Source organism: Homarus americanus, unplaced genomic scaffold (assembly GCF_018991925.1).
Source record: "Homarus americanus isolate GMGI-L3 unplaced genomic scaffold, GMGI_Hamer_2.0 scaffold24260, whole genome shotgun sequence".
NCBI lineage: Eukaryota > Metazoa > Arthropoda > Malacostraca > Decapoda > Nephropidae > Homarus > Homarus americanus.
Window position 1 is genome coordinate 7,128,467 of NW_024721079.1, and position 21,105 is coordinate 7,149,571.

A 21,105-nucleotide genomic window follows, 5' to 3' on the forward strand; every position below is an offset into this window, starting at 1 on the left:
AACGTTTTATATGTAGTTAGCAGGTTATTGACATCCATCTTTAAATATCTAGGTATAATATCCCAAAGCAACACATTGATTATTTGGTAAATTTAGTTTAGTCCCCTCTTGTGGGTCGATGACTCCTGTGCCCGGTGGGCTATTACCCGTAAAAAACTACTGTTCGACCACAATTTTGTGTTTTTCCCATGGTATTTGGTATGATTCATTCGAATTTTACCCTCATTTCCGTCGGAAATTAATCGTTTTGGACTTATCGCCCCCCCCCCACACACACACAACCTGACATAACCAACCAAAGAAACCTACCTAACCTTACCTAACTTCCTAGCCGTCCCAGCTATATTAAACAGAAAGTACTTATTTTGATATGTAGTACCAATGAAAGTAACTTTGTTGAAGTATCATGGTGTAATTTATACTACAGACGGGCAAGGGGGGACCTAATTGAGGTGTATAAGCATCTCAAAGGGCACTACTCAGTCGAGTGTCCTTACCTGGAGCTGGCGGACGCTTGCCCCACAAGGGTCACAGCTCAAGATTGAAGAAGCCGCAAGCCCCCCAAAAAACTGCGAGGGCTAACTTTTTCGGAGTGAGAATTGCGAACTCTTGGAATAATCTGCCAGAGAGTGTAGTGACGGCACCGAGTGTGAGCTCTTTGAAGACCAGACTTTTTAAGCACTGGAGCAGGTTCAGATACATTCAGGAGCCGGTGCATGCCCAGTACTTGCCAACAGTGCGTAACAGAGACGTGACCGATAGCCCAAGCGGCTAACGAGCCGATCAGTGGTGAAGAGGATAAAAGTAAGTAACATAACCAACCTATGGGCATGTTAGGTCAGGTTATATTAGGTTCTATACATTGTCGTTTCCATTTTTGTTAAATATGATATTAGTGTGTAGAAAAAAAAGGTCATGTTTGATTAGGTTCTATGCATTATCGTGTTAATTTATGTGTTAAGCAACTTACCTTAATATTGAGGTTGATATACATCAGCAATGACGAGGAGGAATTCGTGGGATGAAGAAACTGCACTATTTGAGACTGAATGTGAGAAGGACCTAGGTGTGTATGTTGACAATGAACTGAAGTTCTCGGGCCATTGTGAGAAGAAGGTAAATCAGGCAAATAAATTATTGGGTCTTATAAGAAGGTCGTTCAGATATCTAGACGGTCCGTCCCTCGTAACGATCTTCAGGAGCGAAGTGCTTCCCCATCTGGAGTACTGTCACCCCATCTGGTCCCTGAGATATGCTAGGGACTGTCAGTTGGTTGAAAATGTTCAAAGGAGGGCCACCAGACTGGTGCCTGCACTTCGGCACCTCAACTACCCTGAGAGATTGGAGCGCCTGAACTTGCCTAGCTTATACTACAGACGGGCAAGGGGCGACCTAATTGAGGTGTATAAGCATCTCAAGGGGCACTACTCAGTCAGTGTCCTTACCTGGAGCTGGGGTGACCGGATAAAACCCCAAGGGACAAAACCTCAGTCATATACAAAATATAAAATAAAACACTTTTATGTTTAGGTTAGGTTAGTGTTGACAAATGATAACCCCGTTGGGGTTTTGTCATGGAACCGGAGCTGGCGGACGCTCGCCCCACAAGGGGTCACAGCTCGAGATTGAAGAAGCCGCAGGTCCAGAAAACTGTGAGGGCTAACTTTTTCGGAGTGAGAGTTGTGAACTCTTGGAACAATCTACCAGAAAGTGTTGTGACGGCACCGAATGTGAGCTCTTTCAAAACAAGACTTGACCAACACTGGAGCGGGTTCAGGTACATTCAGGAGCCGGTGCATGCCCAGTACTTGCCAACAGTGCGTAACAAAGATGTGACCGATCGCCCAAGCGGCTAACGAGTCGATCATTTGGTGAAGAGGATAAAAGAAAACGAAAAATAACAGAAATGTGACCGATCGCCCAAGCGGCTAACGAGCCGATCAGTGGTGAAGAGGATAAAAGTAAAGTAAAAAGTAAACGTCTCTTGAAGAGGGAGTCAGCGAGGTAAATAACAAAAATGGCGCCGGGAGGAGAATTGTGAAGCGGGATAGAATAAAAAAAAAAATACTTAAAATTATACTAGAAAGCTGTTTCTTTTAATATACTTAAATAAATACAATTAGTATAGCAAAAATAAAGAAAACTAATAAACAACTTCTGGTGTTAGCACTATTCTACACCTTTACCAAAAGTACAGTACAGTTTTATAACTGCACAACTACAATGAATTGCTGGAAAATCAAGACTGTAGATTTTAAGATTAGGCTCCTATACAATGAAGAGGTTGGAAAATCAGGCTACAATACTCCGTGTTGGAATAGTAGTAAAAATAATATTTAGTAAAGGAGATTTTCCTGTGTATAAATTAACCGCCTGGGAAGCTATTGGCAGCATAATGTGTTGTCTAATGGTAGACCCTGCTGCCATATGGCATCACAAAAATTGTGACCAAGTCCCAGGTTGCTGATCTGACTTTCTGCCTTATTTACACACAATTGCAGGGTCTCAATTGTTTCTCTTACTATTGACAACACAACATACATATATTGTTTCTCACTTTTGATCTTTTTTTTCATTTTATTATTATTATTACATTTCGCCCCCCAGGCTCCGATGTAGGTCAGTGACCTGTGCCTGGGTGGACTAATTCCCGCAAAAAAAGAAAGAAAATGCAGGTATAATATACAGGTATATAGTTCAGCATGAGTATAGGTCCTTTACTTAGGCAACGAAATTTCCAGGTCTTACCTTTGTCTTGGCGACTGCATACGCGTCGTTTCTTGAAAAACTAAATGTTATCTTCTCGATAATGGCAGTCTGCACCACACTTGGGACACTTTACGTAAGTTTGTGGAACACCATAGGCATTACAAATGTCAAATGTAGAGGCGTTATATAGATGTCAACAGCTGCGATTTCTTTCTAAAAAACTCGCTAAATTCTCAAGAATTCTCTGAATTACACGGCAATCTGTCAGGAACCACCCTTCGCTGACAGTTGTCATCTAGTGAAACTAAGAACTAACCATTTCCAATTTCGGAGCTTGCGCATGCTCATAAGTCTTCCAATGATTGGCTCACAAGTATCACGTGCTTCCAAATTTCTGCTGATTGGTTGGGTAATAGGTAAACACAGGATTTCCCAGGGATTTTTATTAAATTTCAGGAAAATAAAAAACAAATCTAAATAACCCGAAAACTATTAATTTCTGCGGGAAATGCTATAAAGAATTTACATAAAGTTCTGTGCTTGGCAACTTCTATATATTAAACAAATGGACAAACCAATAGAAAAACTGGATTTCGCCGCATTCTTTGTCTTCCTCCCTTTATTCCTTGCCTAGTTAGTTTATTTTCCGACAGCTTGACAACACCACACTGGAGGGTGAACGCGTCCTCTAGTCTCAGAATCCATGCCCAGACCTATTTAACCTAACCTACTGTAACTCCGCCACAGAGAGATTGTTAGCTTGTTGAATGGCCTGGACAGCCTCCTTATGTGTTACTATACACCAAGGCTCAGGTATTGTACCATTCATTACTCAGGCGCACTGCAGAACCGCGTGTATTAACTGTACCCTTCTCCAGGGAACCCAACGTACTGGAGAGAACAGTGCAAGAGACAGTAAGAGAAGTAGGGAAGTGAGGAATGAGAAAGGTTGTAGTAGTATTTAGTGAAGAACATTGGTTGAGTGAGTGTGGTAAGGTCGGAGGTGTACAGAAGCCAAATTAAAGCAAATAAAGGCAACATTGAATGAAATAGTAATTATTTTTTATTACTTTATTACAGATTTACAAATAAATATTACATTGAACTAATAAATATACTTAAATATTTACAATAAATAATGGAGAAAGAAATACCCACAGGAAGTCTCCCAGATCTGGGAAGACCTGGCGAGGGGGAGCGGTGAGGACTGCTTTGCTTGGCTGCTTCAATGTACAATATCAAAACAACACTTAAGTAAGTTAACAAAACTCACACACACACACGAGTGCTACATACTAATGCTCCGTAAAAAAAATGTCTGTTATTTCATATCATTAACTACAGTATGCTCATGGACACAAGTCTCTTTCTAAGGCCTCAGCCAAGTGCACGAGGAAGGATGGTGGTGGAGGTGAGTGTGTGGCGAGCAAGATGATGGTCACACAGCTGTACACGACGTCTTACTGTTATACATCTACTAGTGAAGGAAAGAAGACTCTCCTCATTGGCTTGTATCTCTCATAATATACACTGAAGTAGGTGAACGTTTACAAGGTGCTCAGTCTGCAAATCCATGTGCTAAACAGGTCATAAATAATGTGGAATAAGGCCAGCTAATTCCAGTTATTAATAACATTTTAACTTATATAACGAACAAATAAAAGGAAAATGAAACAAGACCCCCATAAGAAGCACGAGTGAGCGCGTGAGTGTGAGGAACCGTCGGGCAAGACGCCCGGGGAAACATTGCCAGCTCAGGAGTCTGCCTGGCCTACCTGTGTCTCCCCGTGGCTTGGTAGACAGTCCAGGCTTTGGTAACTTAAATATAAAGCTATAATGTGCTTGAGTTACTGAGAAACGAGACTGTAGAAGTCCTTGTGTTAATATGTGAAGCTGGTAATGGAGGTGTTTGTGCAGCACAAATGTACAAGTTGACTGTGTGCTGCTCACTACAAGTCACTTTACTCGAGCTACGGACTGTGTGGGGGGGACCAGAAGGAGGCGCAGTAAGGAGGAATTAAGTCATGGAGGGACAGCTTAGGAACAAAAGTGAAAATGTGAGCTAACAGAGATGAACCACCGTTGGAGAGGCCGTCACCACCCTTGCCCGGACCACCGTCACACACGTCCGTCGGGTGTGAGCGGCGGTGGTCGAGGCGTCAGCACCGCGGCTGGCAGTGAAGGAACAGTTGAGGAGTGCGCAGGCATGAACAACACCTGCGCCCTGGTGTTGGGGGTCGGGGCGGCGTTATGGCACAGTGCAGAGTTCGTGGTGGTCGTGTGGCTCAGTTACCGCCCGCCACCTTGACGAACTCGGGGTTGTCGAATCCCTGCACGAAGGTGGTGACGCCGCCTTTAGCGTTAAAGGTTCGCACACGAGTGTAGAGGAAACAAGCCACTAAGCAGGCAATAGTAAGGACAAGCAGCAACATAACAAGACCTGCTGCGAAACCAGTCGCAGACATACATATGTTGGATGCATCATCAAGCATTTCAGAAATTACAACTGTCTCATTTGCAGAATTTAGGTTGAAGGCAACATCGCCAGGAGCCACGACCTGGATGACCCGAGCAGTGGACACGTCAGTCATCTCTTGAGCAGCACGACGATAAACATGAAGCACCGCTGAGCGACGCACGCGGCTTTCTTCCTCAACATCCTCGTCTAAGTCTTCATGATCCAGAGAACGAGGTCGACCAGCGCTGTCCAAGGAAGATCCCTGGCGGTTGACTTGAGAGTAAGAATTTCCTGGGAGGTTCACAAGGACAGGTTGGATAGGGACGCTGACAGGGACAGGGAGGGGATTACCACCAGCAACGTCTCCTGGGACTCCATCGCCAGACTTGCTCTGGGCAGTCTGTGGTGAAGCTACTGGGATTGCTTCACTAGACAGAGCCTGCTTGGTGGGGCTACGGGGGTCGGGGAGCCCAACAACGTTGTTGACTCTATTGCTTGGGGCACCCTGATAGACCCCACTGCCGCCGTCACACTGTGGTTCAGGGCAGTTGTAGCGGCATACCTGAATTACACATTGGAAGTGCACGTTCATGCTGTCGGGGAATTTAAATGCTTGGAAGTAGGCATAAGACACCACAGATGCAGAAGAGCCGAAATTTTTGACTTTCTGGAAGCGTCCCATTATCTTGGGTCGAGTGACACAGCCGCGCTCGTCCACCAGCTGTATGGGCGCCCTCTTCCCGTCGTGAGCCACACAGTTACGCACCATCATGTCAAACTTATTCTCGTCGTCCTTGATGGCTAGAACCATGGTCATAGTTTGGCCGATTTTGACAATACCGGAAACCTCAGAGGCCCAGGGACCCTTGCCCACCTGGATCTGCATCCAACACTGTAGGTTGTCACCCAGGAAGTTGGCAGTGACAGCATTCAACATGTCAACCTGTTGTGAGAGACAGTCATCATTAACAAACATCGTCCAGCTCAGTGTTTATACCTAGTATTCAGAATTATAAATTAAAACACTTCTCAGTACTGTATGATAGTGGCAGCCCCGAAGATATAAACTAAATAATCTAGAAAATTGAAAGTGAATCCCATAGGCATGACTGCCCGTTAGGGACAGTGTGGATACAACACACTGTATGCTAAGTCTTCGGTGCACAAGGAGACAGCATGGCCGGTACTGTACTCAACCTCATTCAACATAGGTACCCATTTACAGCTGGGTGAGCTGGGAGCGCCCAGGAATCTAACCTTCGACCTCGATTTTATCCACTTTTAATTGATTCTACACATACGAGTATGTCTGAAAGTTCTTTTTCCGGCTAAAGTTTCACATAGCTAATAAGAAAATATAAAACAACAATAAGTTTTTGTTGCCAGCACTAACTTGGTGAACGGCTGCCAGACGTAAGAGCATAAAACAGATAAGACTGATTAAAGATAGAACTAATATTTCTATACCTCGAATAAACACTACTCAACATTTTTACTCAAATTTCATGTTTTATATTTAATTTTAGTTTTCATTTATAGGTATTCTCATTTAACACAATGTCGATTCTTAGCATTGATGCGTCACACACACACAAGAGCGTGTCACGAGTATAAACACTCACCTGGAATGGTCTGAAGGTAACAGACTTCTCGTAGTAGTCGTACCAGGTGCAACGGAGCTTCCTTGCGGCATCCCACACCTGCAATACCAACAGTGTTAACACCTGTTGTCCATACCAACACCTGTATCTCACAACAACTCTACATTATTAATGAATGACACCTTTACTAACTTGCTCACCATACTAAATAGGGTTACCATAGGGCAGTGTTTTTCAAACTTTTTTTACTGCGACCCACAGCCAGAACAACAATTTGAATTGCGACCCATTAAACCTAAGTGTAATGATATGAAATGAGTAAATCAAAGACAAACACTGCTCTCCTTGCAGTCGCTTCCTAGACGGTGGAGTGTACATTACAATAACCAAGCCTAAATTATGGTGCATTTATTTTTATTTTCTTATTTATTTTCGCGACCCATTTTATTTTTTTTTCTTATTTATTTTCGCGACCCATTTTTATTTTGCGACCCAATTTATTTATTTCGCGACCCACTGAAGGGTCGGGACCCATAGTTTGAAAACCCCTGCCATAGGGCAATATAAAACACCATGTTCATATGGGAGACGATAATTTTACCTGTGGTCCTGATGGGGTTAAAACACCTTCCTCGTGGATTCAAAACATCCTCAGAGGATTGAAACGATTTCCTTTATGTTTTAAAATATAATTCTTAAGGGGGCTAACTCTTTGAGGATGATGTTTTAACCACTTGGGGATGATATTTTTAACACTTGAGGGCAATGTTCTAATCCATTGAGGATGATGTTTCAACCCTTAGAGGATGATGATATTTTGAAGGCTCAAACACAACAAATTCAAGTCATCAGTCGATATATATTTCATAACTTGACAGCATAATGGTGTTCGCGTGTGAGTATAACTTTATAGCGAGTAACTTACCTCTTGTACCAACGGGTCGTATTGGATTATGACTGTGTTCTCAATGAAGGTTCCTGAGGGTGTGGGTTGGCCGTAGTTGGCGTTGCTGGCGGTAGAGGTCATCCCGCAGCTGTTGAGGTAGATGTCGAACTGTGCCTGAAGGCGACCAGTCCCAGGTTGAACGTGGACACAGCTCTGGTCACTGTAGCAGTCACAATCATCGAGTTGGAGGGAGGAGGATAAAAATAAACTTTAGAACTGATGGGTAAAGAAATTAGCTTTGATCTCTACCTCTTCCCTTATCTCTCTTTTTCGGAAAACTGATGGGAAAATACTTTAGCCTCTCTCTCTCTCTCTCTCTCTCTCTCTCTCTCTCTCTCTGGGCACTTATGAATGGAATTAGAGCTACAACATCGAGGCATGTTGATTTTAATTGAAAAATACAATCAGAATTTCGCCATAAATTGAGAAAGAAATGTTCTAGTCATTTACAGATAAATAAAAACGAGAGAGAGAGAGAGAGAGAGAGAGAGAGAGAGAGAGAGAGAGAGGTGGATGGTTGGATGGAAGGAGAAGTATGAGGACCTACCTGTAGTAACCCTTGCTGAAGATCATCCCGTAGAAGGGGCGGTCGAACTCCACTGACACACGCATGAAGGACTTCTCACACTGGACCTGCAGGCACCAAGGACACGTCACAATGGCTGCTTTATTATTCAGTTCTTTCTATTTTGTTTTGTTTTGTAATACTGTACTAACTCCTACATCATCTTGCCAATCAATATAAGTAAAGATAGCAATTTGTACGGTATGGTCAGCTATCTAAGTATGTAAAACAGGATACAACAGTATAACATTGTTCATAACTTATTAACAAAAAACATATGACGTCAAAATCTTTCTTATATACGAGTCAGCCAGACAGGATATACAGGGTGATCGAAAAAAAAGAAAGCCTAGATTGTAATATGTAACCATTTAAAATCTGGACATTCTTTTTCGACGACCCTTTACTGTATATTCTGACGGGGGAAGAGAACGCGTACCTGGAGGTTCTTGATGGTGTTCATATCGGGCTGAGCAAGGGGCCAGGGGTCGTCAGGGCCTGTTTGTAGGGGTCCAGTTCCTCCTAGATGTGATCCTGGGCCTCCTAAGGAGGGTCCATAAATATCTCCTCCTCGATGCTCGACAGGAAGGGAGGCTGAGTCGAGGGCGTTCTGGTCATCATACGTCTGGCCCTGAGGACAACAAGGAGAGCTTAGTGTGTGTGTGTGAGACAGTCAACCTCTATGGCGCCAGCACACAAGGACATGTTCAGCGTACAGAGTATACAGTATCACATACCTAACTCAAAAACAAGCAACTTTCATATGTGCTCCAGTTTCTCGTAAAGGAATTTAGGTGCTTGTAACACAACCTGACTCAACCCTAACATATTTATGAGAATAATCACTTACTGTAATTTGTAAAGGGTTAAAAATACAAAAAACTATAAGCTAAAGGAATGTAAATAAGAGTAGAACAAAAGAGATGATAATATGGCAACTAACACCAACAAAAAAGGAGTTGCCAGTGAGGAGAGTTGAGGCCGCCGAGGTGATGAGGGCCAGTGGGTCACCTCTTAGACCCCCCGCGATCCCACCCCTCACCCTGCCCGCCTTCCCTTAGGCCCCGCCCAGGTTCTTCCCGGCTTCTCCGATAGAAGTATAGCCTAAGTGGACATTAATCTGAGTCGTTAAGGTGAAGGTAAACACAAATATATGAAGCTACACCAGTATGGAGTTTTGTAAGTACAGATGGTTTACTTCATGACTATTTATAGTGTTTGAAGAGAATTATCGATTGGTTCCCGAGTTAACTTTCTCTCGTAGGATCTCTGGGTCAGCACCTCCTGCCATGAACTTCACAGGTCATGAAACACTCCCTGACCAGAATCACCAGCCTTAAGCTCCCACGAGAGGTGTTATTCCTACACACGCCTGGGGCACCATTCTCCTGCTGCTGCTTAACTGTACAGTGTGCGTCCAGTGAATCATAAACAGATCATGTTGTCAGCAGCGGTGTTGTGGAGAAACTATTGTCCACACCATCACCACATGGCTAAGGAATGGCAGGTTTAGCGTCACTCGAGGGCGTGGGGGATAAAATTATCTCAGTCAGTCAGTGAGTGAGTCAGTTAATCAGCACTCAAAGGTAGTTAAAATATCATCATAAAGGACTAGAATACCTTATAAAAATGAAGTAAAAACGAATTTGATTGAAATACAAAATGAATCATTGATAATATTGTATTTGGCAGTCATCAAGAGGATCCACTGTACTACCAATGTCAATGTATGTAAATTATGATTTGTTGTGTTTGGTATGAGCAGTTTGAACAAGGTTTAATTGTGAATGTGAGGCTTTTATGTGTGTTGAAGTGTAAGTATACGCCATTTTGCTTTTTTTTCAATCTTGGGGGGGAGTGGCGTAGGGGTTAACCTTCTTATGGTTTTGTAAGTTTCTTATTTTTGAAGTATTTATGTGAACGACAATGGACACACCCATCCCTGCACGCCTCGCAGTGTGTGTGTGTGTGTGTCCTGCACGTTATACGCTAGGCGTCGCACGCTAGTCAGTGGAGAGAATCACGTCTCGTTTGTACAACACAAAACACGACAGATAGAACACTTGGCGTAGAGAAGAGAAGACAGAACTGAGATTATCGACATGTAGGGAGAGCGAGTACACCTGGCAGAAGCAGGAAGCACACAACAAAAATCGAATAAAACAGAAAGTTGAAAGTTTGTGATAAAACAGGTTATTTCTTCTTTAGCGACATCAACTCGAATTAAACAAGATCGTGTGTTCCTTAATGAGATATTTCAGGCCCGAGTAGAGACGAGAACACCGTGACCCAGTAAGGAGGAGGAGGAGAGGTGAAGTAGTGAGTGGAACACGTGCAGTAGCTGAGCGTTTGTGAAGGCACTTTCATAACTACAACACACACTTCAGTAACATCAGTCGCCCATTAGCAGGAAAACCAATTGTACGAGGACCGCGGAGTATCTATTTTATTGGTATATTGCGTGTTAGATCAATGGCAGTAATGACCTCACATTGGCACAAGTGGTCGAGGTCTCAGCTGTGGTCCACACGTCACCGCTTCCCCCCAGCCAAGTCATGGTCAACACTAGGCTAAATGTATTTGTCTTGTCCATCCCAGTAATTCACAGCCGCACGAGCGAAACTTTCTTTTTTATATCCAGGGTCTGACTATACAAGTGTGTTCATTATGTGTACAGGTGGAGTCGTGTAGGAACTTTCAGCTCCAGTAGATCCATCGATTATTTTGGTCAATATGATGTATTTGTCACTACTACTAAAGTTCCTGTGGATTAAAAAATATTACGTGTTGGTTCAACTCTGAATGGGCGTGTATGTATCAATATGTAATCAATAAACATTCTCAATTGATCAAGAAAAATAACAAATATATGAATTTAATTTTATAATATACACGTTACTTTATATTGGTAACGGAGGAGGTTAAACATTACTAGGGCAAAACCTCTTCATGTGACACCGTTATTCCGGATAATTATTACGGAGATAATTATATGCGAGTTGTAGGACGGCCATTTGTTAGTAACCAAAAGACAATTAAGTTGGTGGCTTGGAAAACACAACAGCCATAACACTGACAACTCTGGCAGCGTCGTCCTCCAGTCAGGCAGCAGTGGGCAGGGGTGGCTGGCGTACGATTATATGCTTAACATTTGTGGTTAACTTGGGATTCGGGCGTTTAATAATCTCCCCATAAAACAGTTGACTAATAATTACGCGTAACAATAATAAAACAGGCTCACTAAACAGTAAAACAGTAAATGATAATGGGAGCCGTAAGATCATCACCACAGATGCACGTAAAGGTGGCGGACGTACGATTAATTTAATAACAGTGACAGTATAAATAAATCATCAGTCAATTAGTTCTATTAACAGTGATGGTACTGTTACTTGACAAAACTGTAACTCATAGAAAGTTATAAACAAATAAGCGATAATAAAAGTAAATGGAATTGTGAAGAATATACCCGAGAGAGAGAGAGAGAGAGATTCGCTAAAGGAAAATAGAAAGTTGTGGTCGTATAAAACATGCAAGAAATTAAGGAGTTGAGACATCATTGTATCGAAAGTTTCAGATGGTTGAAATATAGTAAAGAAACACACACACGAAGGATAATGAATTAGTCACTAAATAATACACCAAACAAGAAACAAAACGGGAAATAGTATAAAAGAAAATGAGAAATAATAAATAACAGAAAATGGAAAAAAAAGTTAAAGCTGCAGGGGGAAACTGCGTTGTGGGAAGCAGTGACAAATCTTGCTAGAAGCACTGGGTTGTCTCAGGCTGCGAGTGTTTGAGCTGACGGTGTGATTTTTGTATAACAGGGACAATATAGGGAGGATATGATTGTTTACTTTTCCCTGCTCTGTATGTTGGGGAATTTCGGTCGTTTTATCCTGTACTTTTACCCTCTCCCTTCCTCGTCCTTCTCCTCTCTCCCACTCCTTAAAACCCCTTTCTTCTTCCTTCCCCTTCTCTTTCTGTCCCATCTCCTACTCTAATCCCTTTCCATTCCCCGGTTCCCTTTCTTCTCCTTCCCTGTCTTCCCCCTATATACACACATAGGTAACTGCCCCCCCCCTCTAATTATTCCCCTCTCACGATAACTAGGTGTGGGGGTGGGGGGTGCCAGTGGGTGCGATATCAGCTTCCGGGTGAGGTGAGGGTAGCACCTTGCCTGACCTCACCTTACCTCGTCCTCTCTCTGCCGTCCTCCTCCTTCATCACCTCGTGTAACCTGTTGCTGCCACGAAGCACGGGGAGAGAGAGAGAGAGAGAGAGAGAGAGAGTTACTTAGTTAAGAAGTAAGACAAATGCCGGATTCAATGGAGCAGAAAGATAAGGCAGTTGAACACAAGGCTTGAGGTGTCACTGTCAGCTAACACACACGGGAACACGTTGGTAGTGGACGAGAAGAGTTTTTAACAAGTACATGGAAGACTTGTAGTGGGGATCACAGGTTAACGACCCCACCTTGATTCACCTCCACCACCTCCCTCCACCCCCCCCCCCCTAGCAACACCCTGACACTTGATCGAGGTGTCAGTGTAGGTGTAATGGGTGTAGTGTAGCGGCGGGTGTAGTCGTGGTGTCGTCTGCCTCGCACACCGTCGTCTTCCCTGACAGCCGGAAGCGCCTAGACTACAATTGACTCAGTTGTGTCATATTATTTGGTGCCTGGCAGAAGGACGCTCGCTACCTCTGTTATGCAGGAATTCTGGAGGTCATGTGGTCCTGTCTCCAGTGACTGTCACTACCAGTGTAACAGGACCTGCCAGTCACCCACTCATTCCACACCTCTACCAAGACTATGGGAGATTGGGAGGTCACGGGGTAGGGGGTGGAGGCAGATTCTCAAAGATTCATACGATTATTTTCCCCGTTATTGAAGGCATAAGAACACATTTAATTGGTTACCTTAAGAAACGGTAAAAATAAATGAGGTTCTGAATGGCGCTGAGAAAGCACAAAGAACTCTACTGTAATTACATACGTTTTATAATCTCAGCAGTCGAGGCCAAAAATCCACATACGAGTTTTTCTTTTCGAATCCAGAATCCGGATTCATAAAAGTTCCTTGAAACCAGAGATGTAACAAAAACACAGAAGAACCATAAAAATAACATCAAAGTTACACCAAGACTCAACCTTAACTGAATACGTCCACTCAGTACGAGTTAGGAGACCACAATTAATGTAGACACATTTGTAAAGATTCTGCAATTTAATTTGGTCTCCTAACTAGTACAAAATGAACGTAACTGGTAAAGGTAAAGTCTGAGTGTAGTTTATATGTTATTCTTTTGATGAAATGTCAGTACTTTAGCTTAAGTTAATTAATTAAGTTAATACATTTTTATATCAACAACCAAAAAATTATCATGCAAACCTTGTTGAGAATTTAAATCTAGAACTTAATCTTTTTTTATTATAATCTGGAGTAAACCGTTTATTCTGGTTTATAAATATCAAATAAAAATACACAAACAATTGATTAAGCAAACAAACAGCGAGGGGGGAAGACCAAGCACTTTGCCTCGACACAGTAACCTCGCCATCACTGGGTCAGGCCAGGGGCTCGCTCGCTAGTGTGCTTCTTTGGTCACCCCCCCACTGCCTCACCCCGACACTGCTTCACCCTATGCTGCCTCACCCCACACTGCCTCACCCCCACACTGCCTCACCCCCACACTGCTTCACCCTATGCTGCCTCACCCCGACACTGTCTTACCCTATGCTGCCTGACCCCCACACTCCCTCACCCGACACTGCCCCCCCCCACACTGCCTAACCCCACAATGTCGCATCCTCACACTGTCGCATCCTCACACTGCCTCACCCAACACTGCCTCATCCTCACACTGCCTCACCCCACACGGCCTCCCACCCCCACACGGCCTCACCCCACACTCACCCGACACTGCTTCACCCCGACACTGCCTCACCCCCCACAGTGCCTCACCCACACGGCCTCACCCCCACACTGCTTCACCCCCACACTGCCTCACCCCTGACACTGCTTCACCCCCACACACTGCCTCATCCTCACACTCACCCCAATCTACCTCACCACACTGCCTCACCCCGACACTGCCTCACCCCGACACTGCCTCACCCCGACACTGCCTCACCCCCACACTGCCTCACCCCGACACTGCCTCACCCCGACACTGCCTCACCCCCACACTGCTTTACTCCACACTGTTTCACACCCACACTGCCTCACTCTACACTACTACACAAATAAAAATAAATAAATACTACTACTACTACTACTACTACTACTAATAGTAATAGTAAAATCAAAAATAACAAGAACAATAACTTTCGTGACCTCCATATAAGAGAAAATAAACAGTAATCGCAATATCAATAATAACTATTTGTGTATGTAGCCGTGACGCCAGCTTTTGTGTGGTGAAATAAAAAATACAACAATACAGTTCATATCTATTAACTGTAACCTGTAATTTTGTTCTATGTGGCTTCAGTATTATTTAGTCTTATTTAAGCGTTTGGTATGAGTATTGTTATGACGGATCCCTTGTACCACTAAAATTTACGTATGTGTTTGTTGTTGTTTCGGATACGTTTGTGTGAATGTGGGAAAGAAGATGATGAAGAATTTATGATGAATGACTTGATAAACGAATAAGAAGATGAAGTAGGGAGTAATAAGAAGAGGAAGAATGAAGTACTATGAAAATAACAAGAAGAAAAAGAGGAAGTGGAACAAGAAGAAGAAGAAGGAGGAAGAAATGATACGTACAAGTGGAAGAGGAAGGAGGAGAAGAAGAAGTTGGGTAAAAATGTGGTTGTGGTAATATTAAGTGAGAAGCTCGGCCGTCGACCTCATAGGTGCTTCTACTTGCTAGTAGTCTCGTTGTCTGTTGTGGCCATTTTTGCTTGCTAGTGATTCTTGTTTGTCTGCGTCTGTTTGAAAGTAGTTCTCGTTGTCTGTTGTGGCCATTTTTGCTTGCTAGTGATTCTTGTTTGTCAGCGTCTGTTTGAAAGTAGTTCTTGTTGTCTACTGTGGCCATTTCTGTTTGCTAGTGATTCTTGTTTGTCAGCGTCTGTTTGAAAGTAGTTCTTGTTGTCTACTGTGGCCATTTCTGTTTGCTATTGATTCTTGTTTGTCAGCGTCTGTTTGAAAGTGGTCCTCGTTGACTACTGTGGCCCTGCTTCTGCTCGTTAGTATTCCTTGGTGTCTGCTGTGACTTCTACCTGTTAGTACCTTTAATGTCTTGTGTTTGTCTGCCGTTTTTGTAAACAAAATCCCAAACCGGTCTAAATGCTGTACGAGAGTTTGAGACGACAGGCGGCACTTCATGGCGTCTCAACCATCCATATTCCCTCTCATTTCTTCCTCTCTCTTTCCCTTTTACCCAATACTAATGCTACTCAGTGTGTACCTCAACAGAACGGACGGGTGGATGGACGGAAAGAGAAAAAGAACCGCTTCAACAATGTATAATATGGAATCAACCTTGTTATTTTTTTAGCTGGAATTTATTTGTTTCTTTCTGGTTTGTGGTCTTGTTGATTTTGTTGTTTCATTTTGTTTCATCTTAGTGTTGCTTGCTTGTGGTTGATTATGTGTTTGTTATTGAAGTTGTTTGTTTGTTTGTGGCAGATGAAGGAAGGCAGTCGTCTGGGTTCACTTGTGACTAATATCTGCCACTTTATACACCATCTGAGGCTGCCGACATCAGTGAGTCAGGCTTTAGAAGGATGATCATTTTAACTCGGTGAAAATGAATGCATATAATGTAAAACTTGGACTGTATTTCATCTAAGACTTCCTAAATTACGTTAGGTTAAGTTACGTTGGGTAAAGTTAGATTATAATAGGCTAACTAGTCGATTGCTCATTTATTTTTCTTATATATTATTTATTTGGTTAGTTTTTATATATTCTTTCATCTATTTTCATGCGTTAGTTTTGATTTGAATTATTTATAGGCATTTTTGGGCGTCTGGGGGTGGAGGGGAGGGGTGACGGATGGGCAGGGAGGGAGAGAGGGGGCGATGGTGACTTCATTCTCTATATAGGTGTCAATATTTCGTGACCTGGATTCATAAGCTATTTTTTCTACTCTCTCAAATTATAAAAGAATGTATCCAGTTATGATAGAGTATTGGAACAATTTCTGCCTCCATCAGGGACAATCACCTACTTACAGTGAGTCAGTTGGATACGTTCTTACATCAGCAGTTATAGGAAAAAATGGAGCACCTTAGCTTTCGTCTTTATTCAAGTCATCTTCAGAGGCAACTCCTGTTCACGTTTCCATTGTGGATCTTCATTAAATCAGCAGTTATGTGAATCATTTTAACCTTAAGAATCTATGATAAACTAGCGGCTAGCCCGAGGACTCAGAACTTCTCAGAGACGTAAATGATATTTTTTCTCGAAAGTAGTAATGAAGGAACGCAGCTACTCGGTTCTTTAAATCTCTAAAACAAAGGAAAATTGAATTTTTTTTATTAAGACTCGGTCGTAAGCCGATGTATTGTCATCTATTGTTCCTGAAAAAAATAAGTCGTATCTCAAGTGGTGTTTCTCAATGGTTACTAAAAAAATTCTCGTAAGATGAGACCGTGTCTGCGTAATGGTAAACTCTAAGTGTAAATTTAACCTCACCTTAGCCTCAAATTTTATGTAGTATCTTAAGTTAGTTTGTTAGATGTTACAAAAATAGTAACTTGGGGGCGGCATTGAGAATGTCATCTGGCAGTGTTGTGGTGTTGCTACCTCTCTCTGCAGTACTCACCACACCCGCTGTGTTTTGCTCAGTCTTACCCGAAAAATAAATGATAAAACTTAGAAACATATTGAACGAAAATATACGGGTAATTAGTTTTTCTCTACACATTTCACCACCACGAGGCATATAATTTTTGGGGGGGGCTACACAAAGTCATGGCAAAAGAGAATGCTTAGATTTTGGATGTTTATACAGTGTCCAAAAATTGTTTGGCCTATTTTAAAATATAATATCCCCAAAATATTACAGATACAACATGATGATTTTATTATAATTAACTAAAATAAGTGTTGTGGAGGTGTGTTGTGGTGGTTGTATATGTTGAACGAATTGTGAGGGTTGTGTATTTTTGGGGGGTTTGTGTGTTGTAGGGTTGTGCGTTGAGAAGGTTGTATATGGTAGAAATTATGTTGTAAAGGTTGTGTCTTGTGAAAGGTTGTGTATTGTAGATTGTGTATTGTAGAGGTTGTGTGTTGCCTGGGGGGGGTGGAAGTGTGTGAGAGGTGCAGAACAAGAGTACAAGCCTCGCCACAACACAACACACTATACTGGGGGTGACACGGAAGCACACGCTGGATATAATCTTGTCGTGAGTGAAGGAATGGAAAGTCGATTGTTGTCTCTCTTCTTACTTTTACTAATTTGTTTATTGTTTGGGTTATGTCGATTATAGCAAGACACATACATACATACATGCATAAATACATACATACATACATACATACATCTACCACCTGAGATCCCTAGTCCGAGAATTGCTGTTCGACACCACAACCGCATCCAGCCCATACGTGCACGAACTGATCGCTATAAGAACAGCCCAGTCCCAACCATTGTAAAAATTATCAATAACTTGTAATAAACCAGTGTATTCACTCTCAGTAATTCCTACTTCTTGCACTGTCACTATGTTGAAATGCCCTGTAGTTTGAGCTTTTCCCCGTCTAGTTATTATATATCTTATTTGTATCACTTATGTTACTTGTATATTATTTGTAAATCGAAACCCATTCCCCAATTATGTAACTGTATATTTTCAGCCTTCTGGCTGCCAAGCTCTTTCAATAAACCGTTAATTATTATTATTATTATTATTATTACATACATACATACTTACCCTAGGGGATCACTCACACACACACACATACACGTCAACAACCAGCAGACGTGTCCGGTCGTGTACATCATTCGTAGGTGTGACGGTCAGTCATCACTCGCTCCACTACCTCTCTCTCTCTCTCTCTCTCCTAGCCATCTTTCGTCCACCATTATTACCACTATTACCATCACTATTCTTATTATTTCTATCATTACTACCACCATTAAATTACCCGTATTATTATTGTACCTCTGGCCTTATTACCGCCATTCTTATTATTGTTTCTACCACCGTCACCTACTATACTGTACCTCCTCCTCCACCCATCCAACCCACCTACCCACCCACCCGCCACTCACCTCCCCGCGTCTCAGTTTTTCTGCTACGTGACTTTCTGTGTCGGAGACATTTCTGGGCCACAGTGTCTTTTGTCTCTCTCTCTCTCTCTCTCTCTCTCTCTCTCATTACGCCTGAGTCTTCATTTGAAAATTCTCTTACTTGACTGAGTTAGTTTGTTGATAATTTTATTGACGTCTGCTGAAACTGATGATTAGTGTGTGTGTGTGTGTGTGTGTGTGTGTGTGTGTGTGTGTGTGTGTGTGTGTGTGCTAGTATTCTGACTTCAAATTTTCTCTCCCCTTCTCCTTCCTTCCTTCCTTCCGTCTCTGCCCTCATTTCCGCCCTCCACACAATGACAACATTCCAGTCAATCCATCCCAGCGGAAAAACTCCTCCTCTTGACGTCACACAAAAAAGCGGAAGACGGGGAAAACTTGGTGGCCTCCGGTTGGGTGTCTGGCCGAGGGCGCGGTAACAAGGGGCGTTACAACAATACCACCACCACCACTACCACTCCGTTCTCCCTGACTGGCTGCCGTCCACATTCCCTCTCCCCTCCCCCCCCTCACCCAGCAACGACCCCGTCAAGGCAAGGCTACCGAGGATGACCTAGTTGAACCCCTGGAGGAATAAGGTGATTAAAGATGCAATTCCTTCAGCAGGATTCAACAACTTGTTTAGAAACATTCGATCCCACACGAGGGTCTCTCTTTAAAACAATGATATCCTTTTAAGCTATTTTTTTGGAGTTGATGGATGATATTTTTCTTAAAGGGTTTCTGTAGTACATTTAAGATTTAGTATTACTGTAAATATGTCGGAACCTTGTAAGATATAGTTATCAGAGAAGAATGTTATAGTGTTTCTTTAGGGAGAAGGAATAGGAGCGGGAAGATGGTAGAGCGTTGTAAGACACCCTTATTAGTTCTGCCAGAGGTGAGGACAGACTGTACACACATATGAGGTCTGGTTCACGTACGATTATTTTATATATATACAATGATGATTAAGTGAGAGAAAAACAATCCCGAGAGAGAGAGAGAGAGAGAGAGAGAGAGAGAGAGAGAGAGAGAGATTACAGATAACATCATAATGCAGTACAGTAATAATACACCCACACCCACCACCACCACCATCAACCTGGAGTGCCTTACAGTGCCAAGCTAATGACCTGTTGGTGTATGGTGGCACAGCCCGCGTGGGTGTTGTTACCTCGTGATAATGTAGGTCAGGTCTGGTCGCTCACAGCAGGTAGGAATCCGGTTATGCGGGCTTGTGTGTGTGTGTGTTGATATAGTCATAGTTATATATATATATTTGGATGATAGATTTGATGTTTATATCTTGTTGTGTAGATTTCCGTAATTTAGTCTCGTTTGGTGGTACAAGAGGGAGGCCACGGTGGGCAGAAGGTCATGGATGAATGTTCGCTTAGTGTGTATCGTCTTCCATGAACGTTTGTGTCTTCGGGGGGTGGGGCGGGGTGGGGTGGGGTGCAGTATGCCGCCAGCTCTAATTGTCTTCTCGTGCTGAAACAGTTTTTATGTTATGGATCTCGTGTATTAGTAATGAGACGTTGTTACTGTGTGGCTCAAGTCCTGTCATCAACACCACAGATCAGGTGTTTAATGATGAGTTGCCATTTGCGTATTATCTCTTCAATTATCGATGTAAACAAACTCTGAGCATACCTGGAGGCGATGGGGAGATGGTTGGAGGCAGCTATATGTGGTTCATGTCTATATTTATATAAAAGCTGTGACATCTGTTCCTTCGTTGGTGACGTTGATATAACTGTTGATCCAGAATACAGTGTTTTACCACAAGTGAAGTGACACAACAGTATACCAGTGAGACTCGTCCCCTCACCAGTCCTCCTCTTGTCAACTTACGGCATTACTTATTCTGAGTTTATTGCTCATACACGTCTTTATTTCTTTCTTTCATTCTCTCCCACCTTTTATCTCTCACAGTACTTAAGGAACACGACTCAGGTCAGCTGTAGGTCCGGTCAGGTATATAACCAACAGTGTGTCACCTGTGATACCGTTCAACAGTCTGGACCTTCACACACCTGTGAGGTGAACTGACAGCGGTCCACCTCAACGGTTTTTATTGATGATGACAAGAGCGTTGTTGAGTCTAACCCAGACACCTGGAGGAGCTCACACCGGGCGACCTGCAGTGTTCCTCCCTCCCTTCCTCTCCCTCTCCTTCGTTCCCTATCTTCCTTCGTCCTGCCCCCCTTCCCTTCTTCCTACCCTCCTTTCCTCCCTTTCTCCCTTCCCTCCCTCAACACTACCGAATATGTTGCATAAACTTTTATAATTATACGAGCGCGAATTATGAATTGCGAAAGAGTGAAATTATAACAAGAGAAGGGAGAAATGCGTGTTGATGATGGTAGGGGTGAGGGTGATGGTAGGGGTGAGGGGGTGTGAGTGATGAGTCTTATCACACTCCAGCAACCTCACAGTGAAAGCTTCCCTCCCTCCCTCCCTCCCCCTCTCCCTTTCCCCTCCTCCCGCATGACGAGAAATCTCATCTATGCAGGCAACAGCATAGAGCTACACTCCTCGTCACTAGTGTGGAAAGTCCTGTGTCTCTCCATTAT

The 21,105-nt window shown here is 43.0% G+C and overlaps 1 protein-coding gene across 4 annotated transcripts in view; it reads right to left on the reverse strand.

Moving 5' to 3' along the window:
• Positions 1–3,765: 3,765 nt before the first annotated feature.
• LOC121861512 overlaps positions 3,766–21,105 on the reverse strand; it is a 59,870-nt gene continuing 42,530 nt past the window's right edge. For all 4 annotated transcript variants that reach the window (XM_042359319.1, XM_042359320.1, XM_042359322.1 and 1 more), the window contains 5 exons: positions 8,719–8,910; positions 8,262–8,347; positions 7,694–7,874; positions 6,790–6,867; positions 3,766–6,110 (listed from right to left, as the gene is read on the reverse strand). In XM_042359319.1, coding sequence (XP_042215253.1) covers positions 4,995–6,110; positions 6,790–6,867; positions 7,694–7,874; positions 8,262–8,347; positions 8,719–8,910 — 1,653 coding nt within the window. In that variant the 3' untranslated portion in view covers positions 3,766–4,994. The remainder of the gene's footprint in view (positions 6,111–6,789; positions 6,868–7,693; positions 7,875–8,261; positions 8,348–8,718; positions 8,911–21,105) is intronic.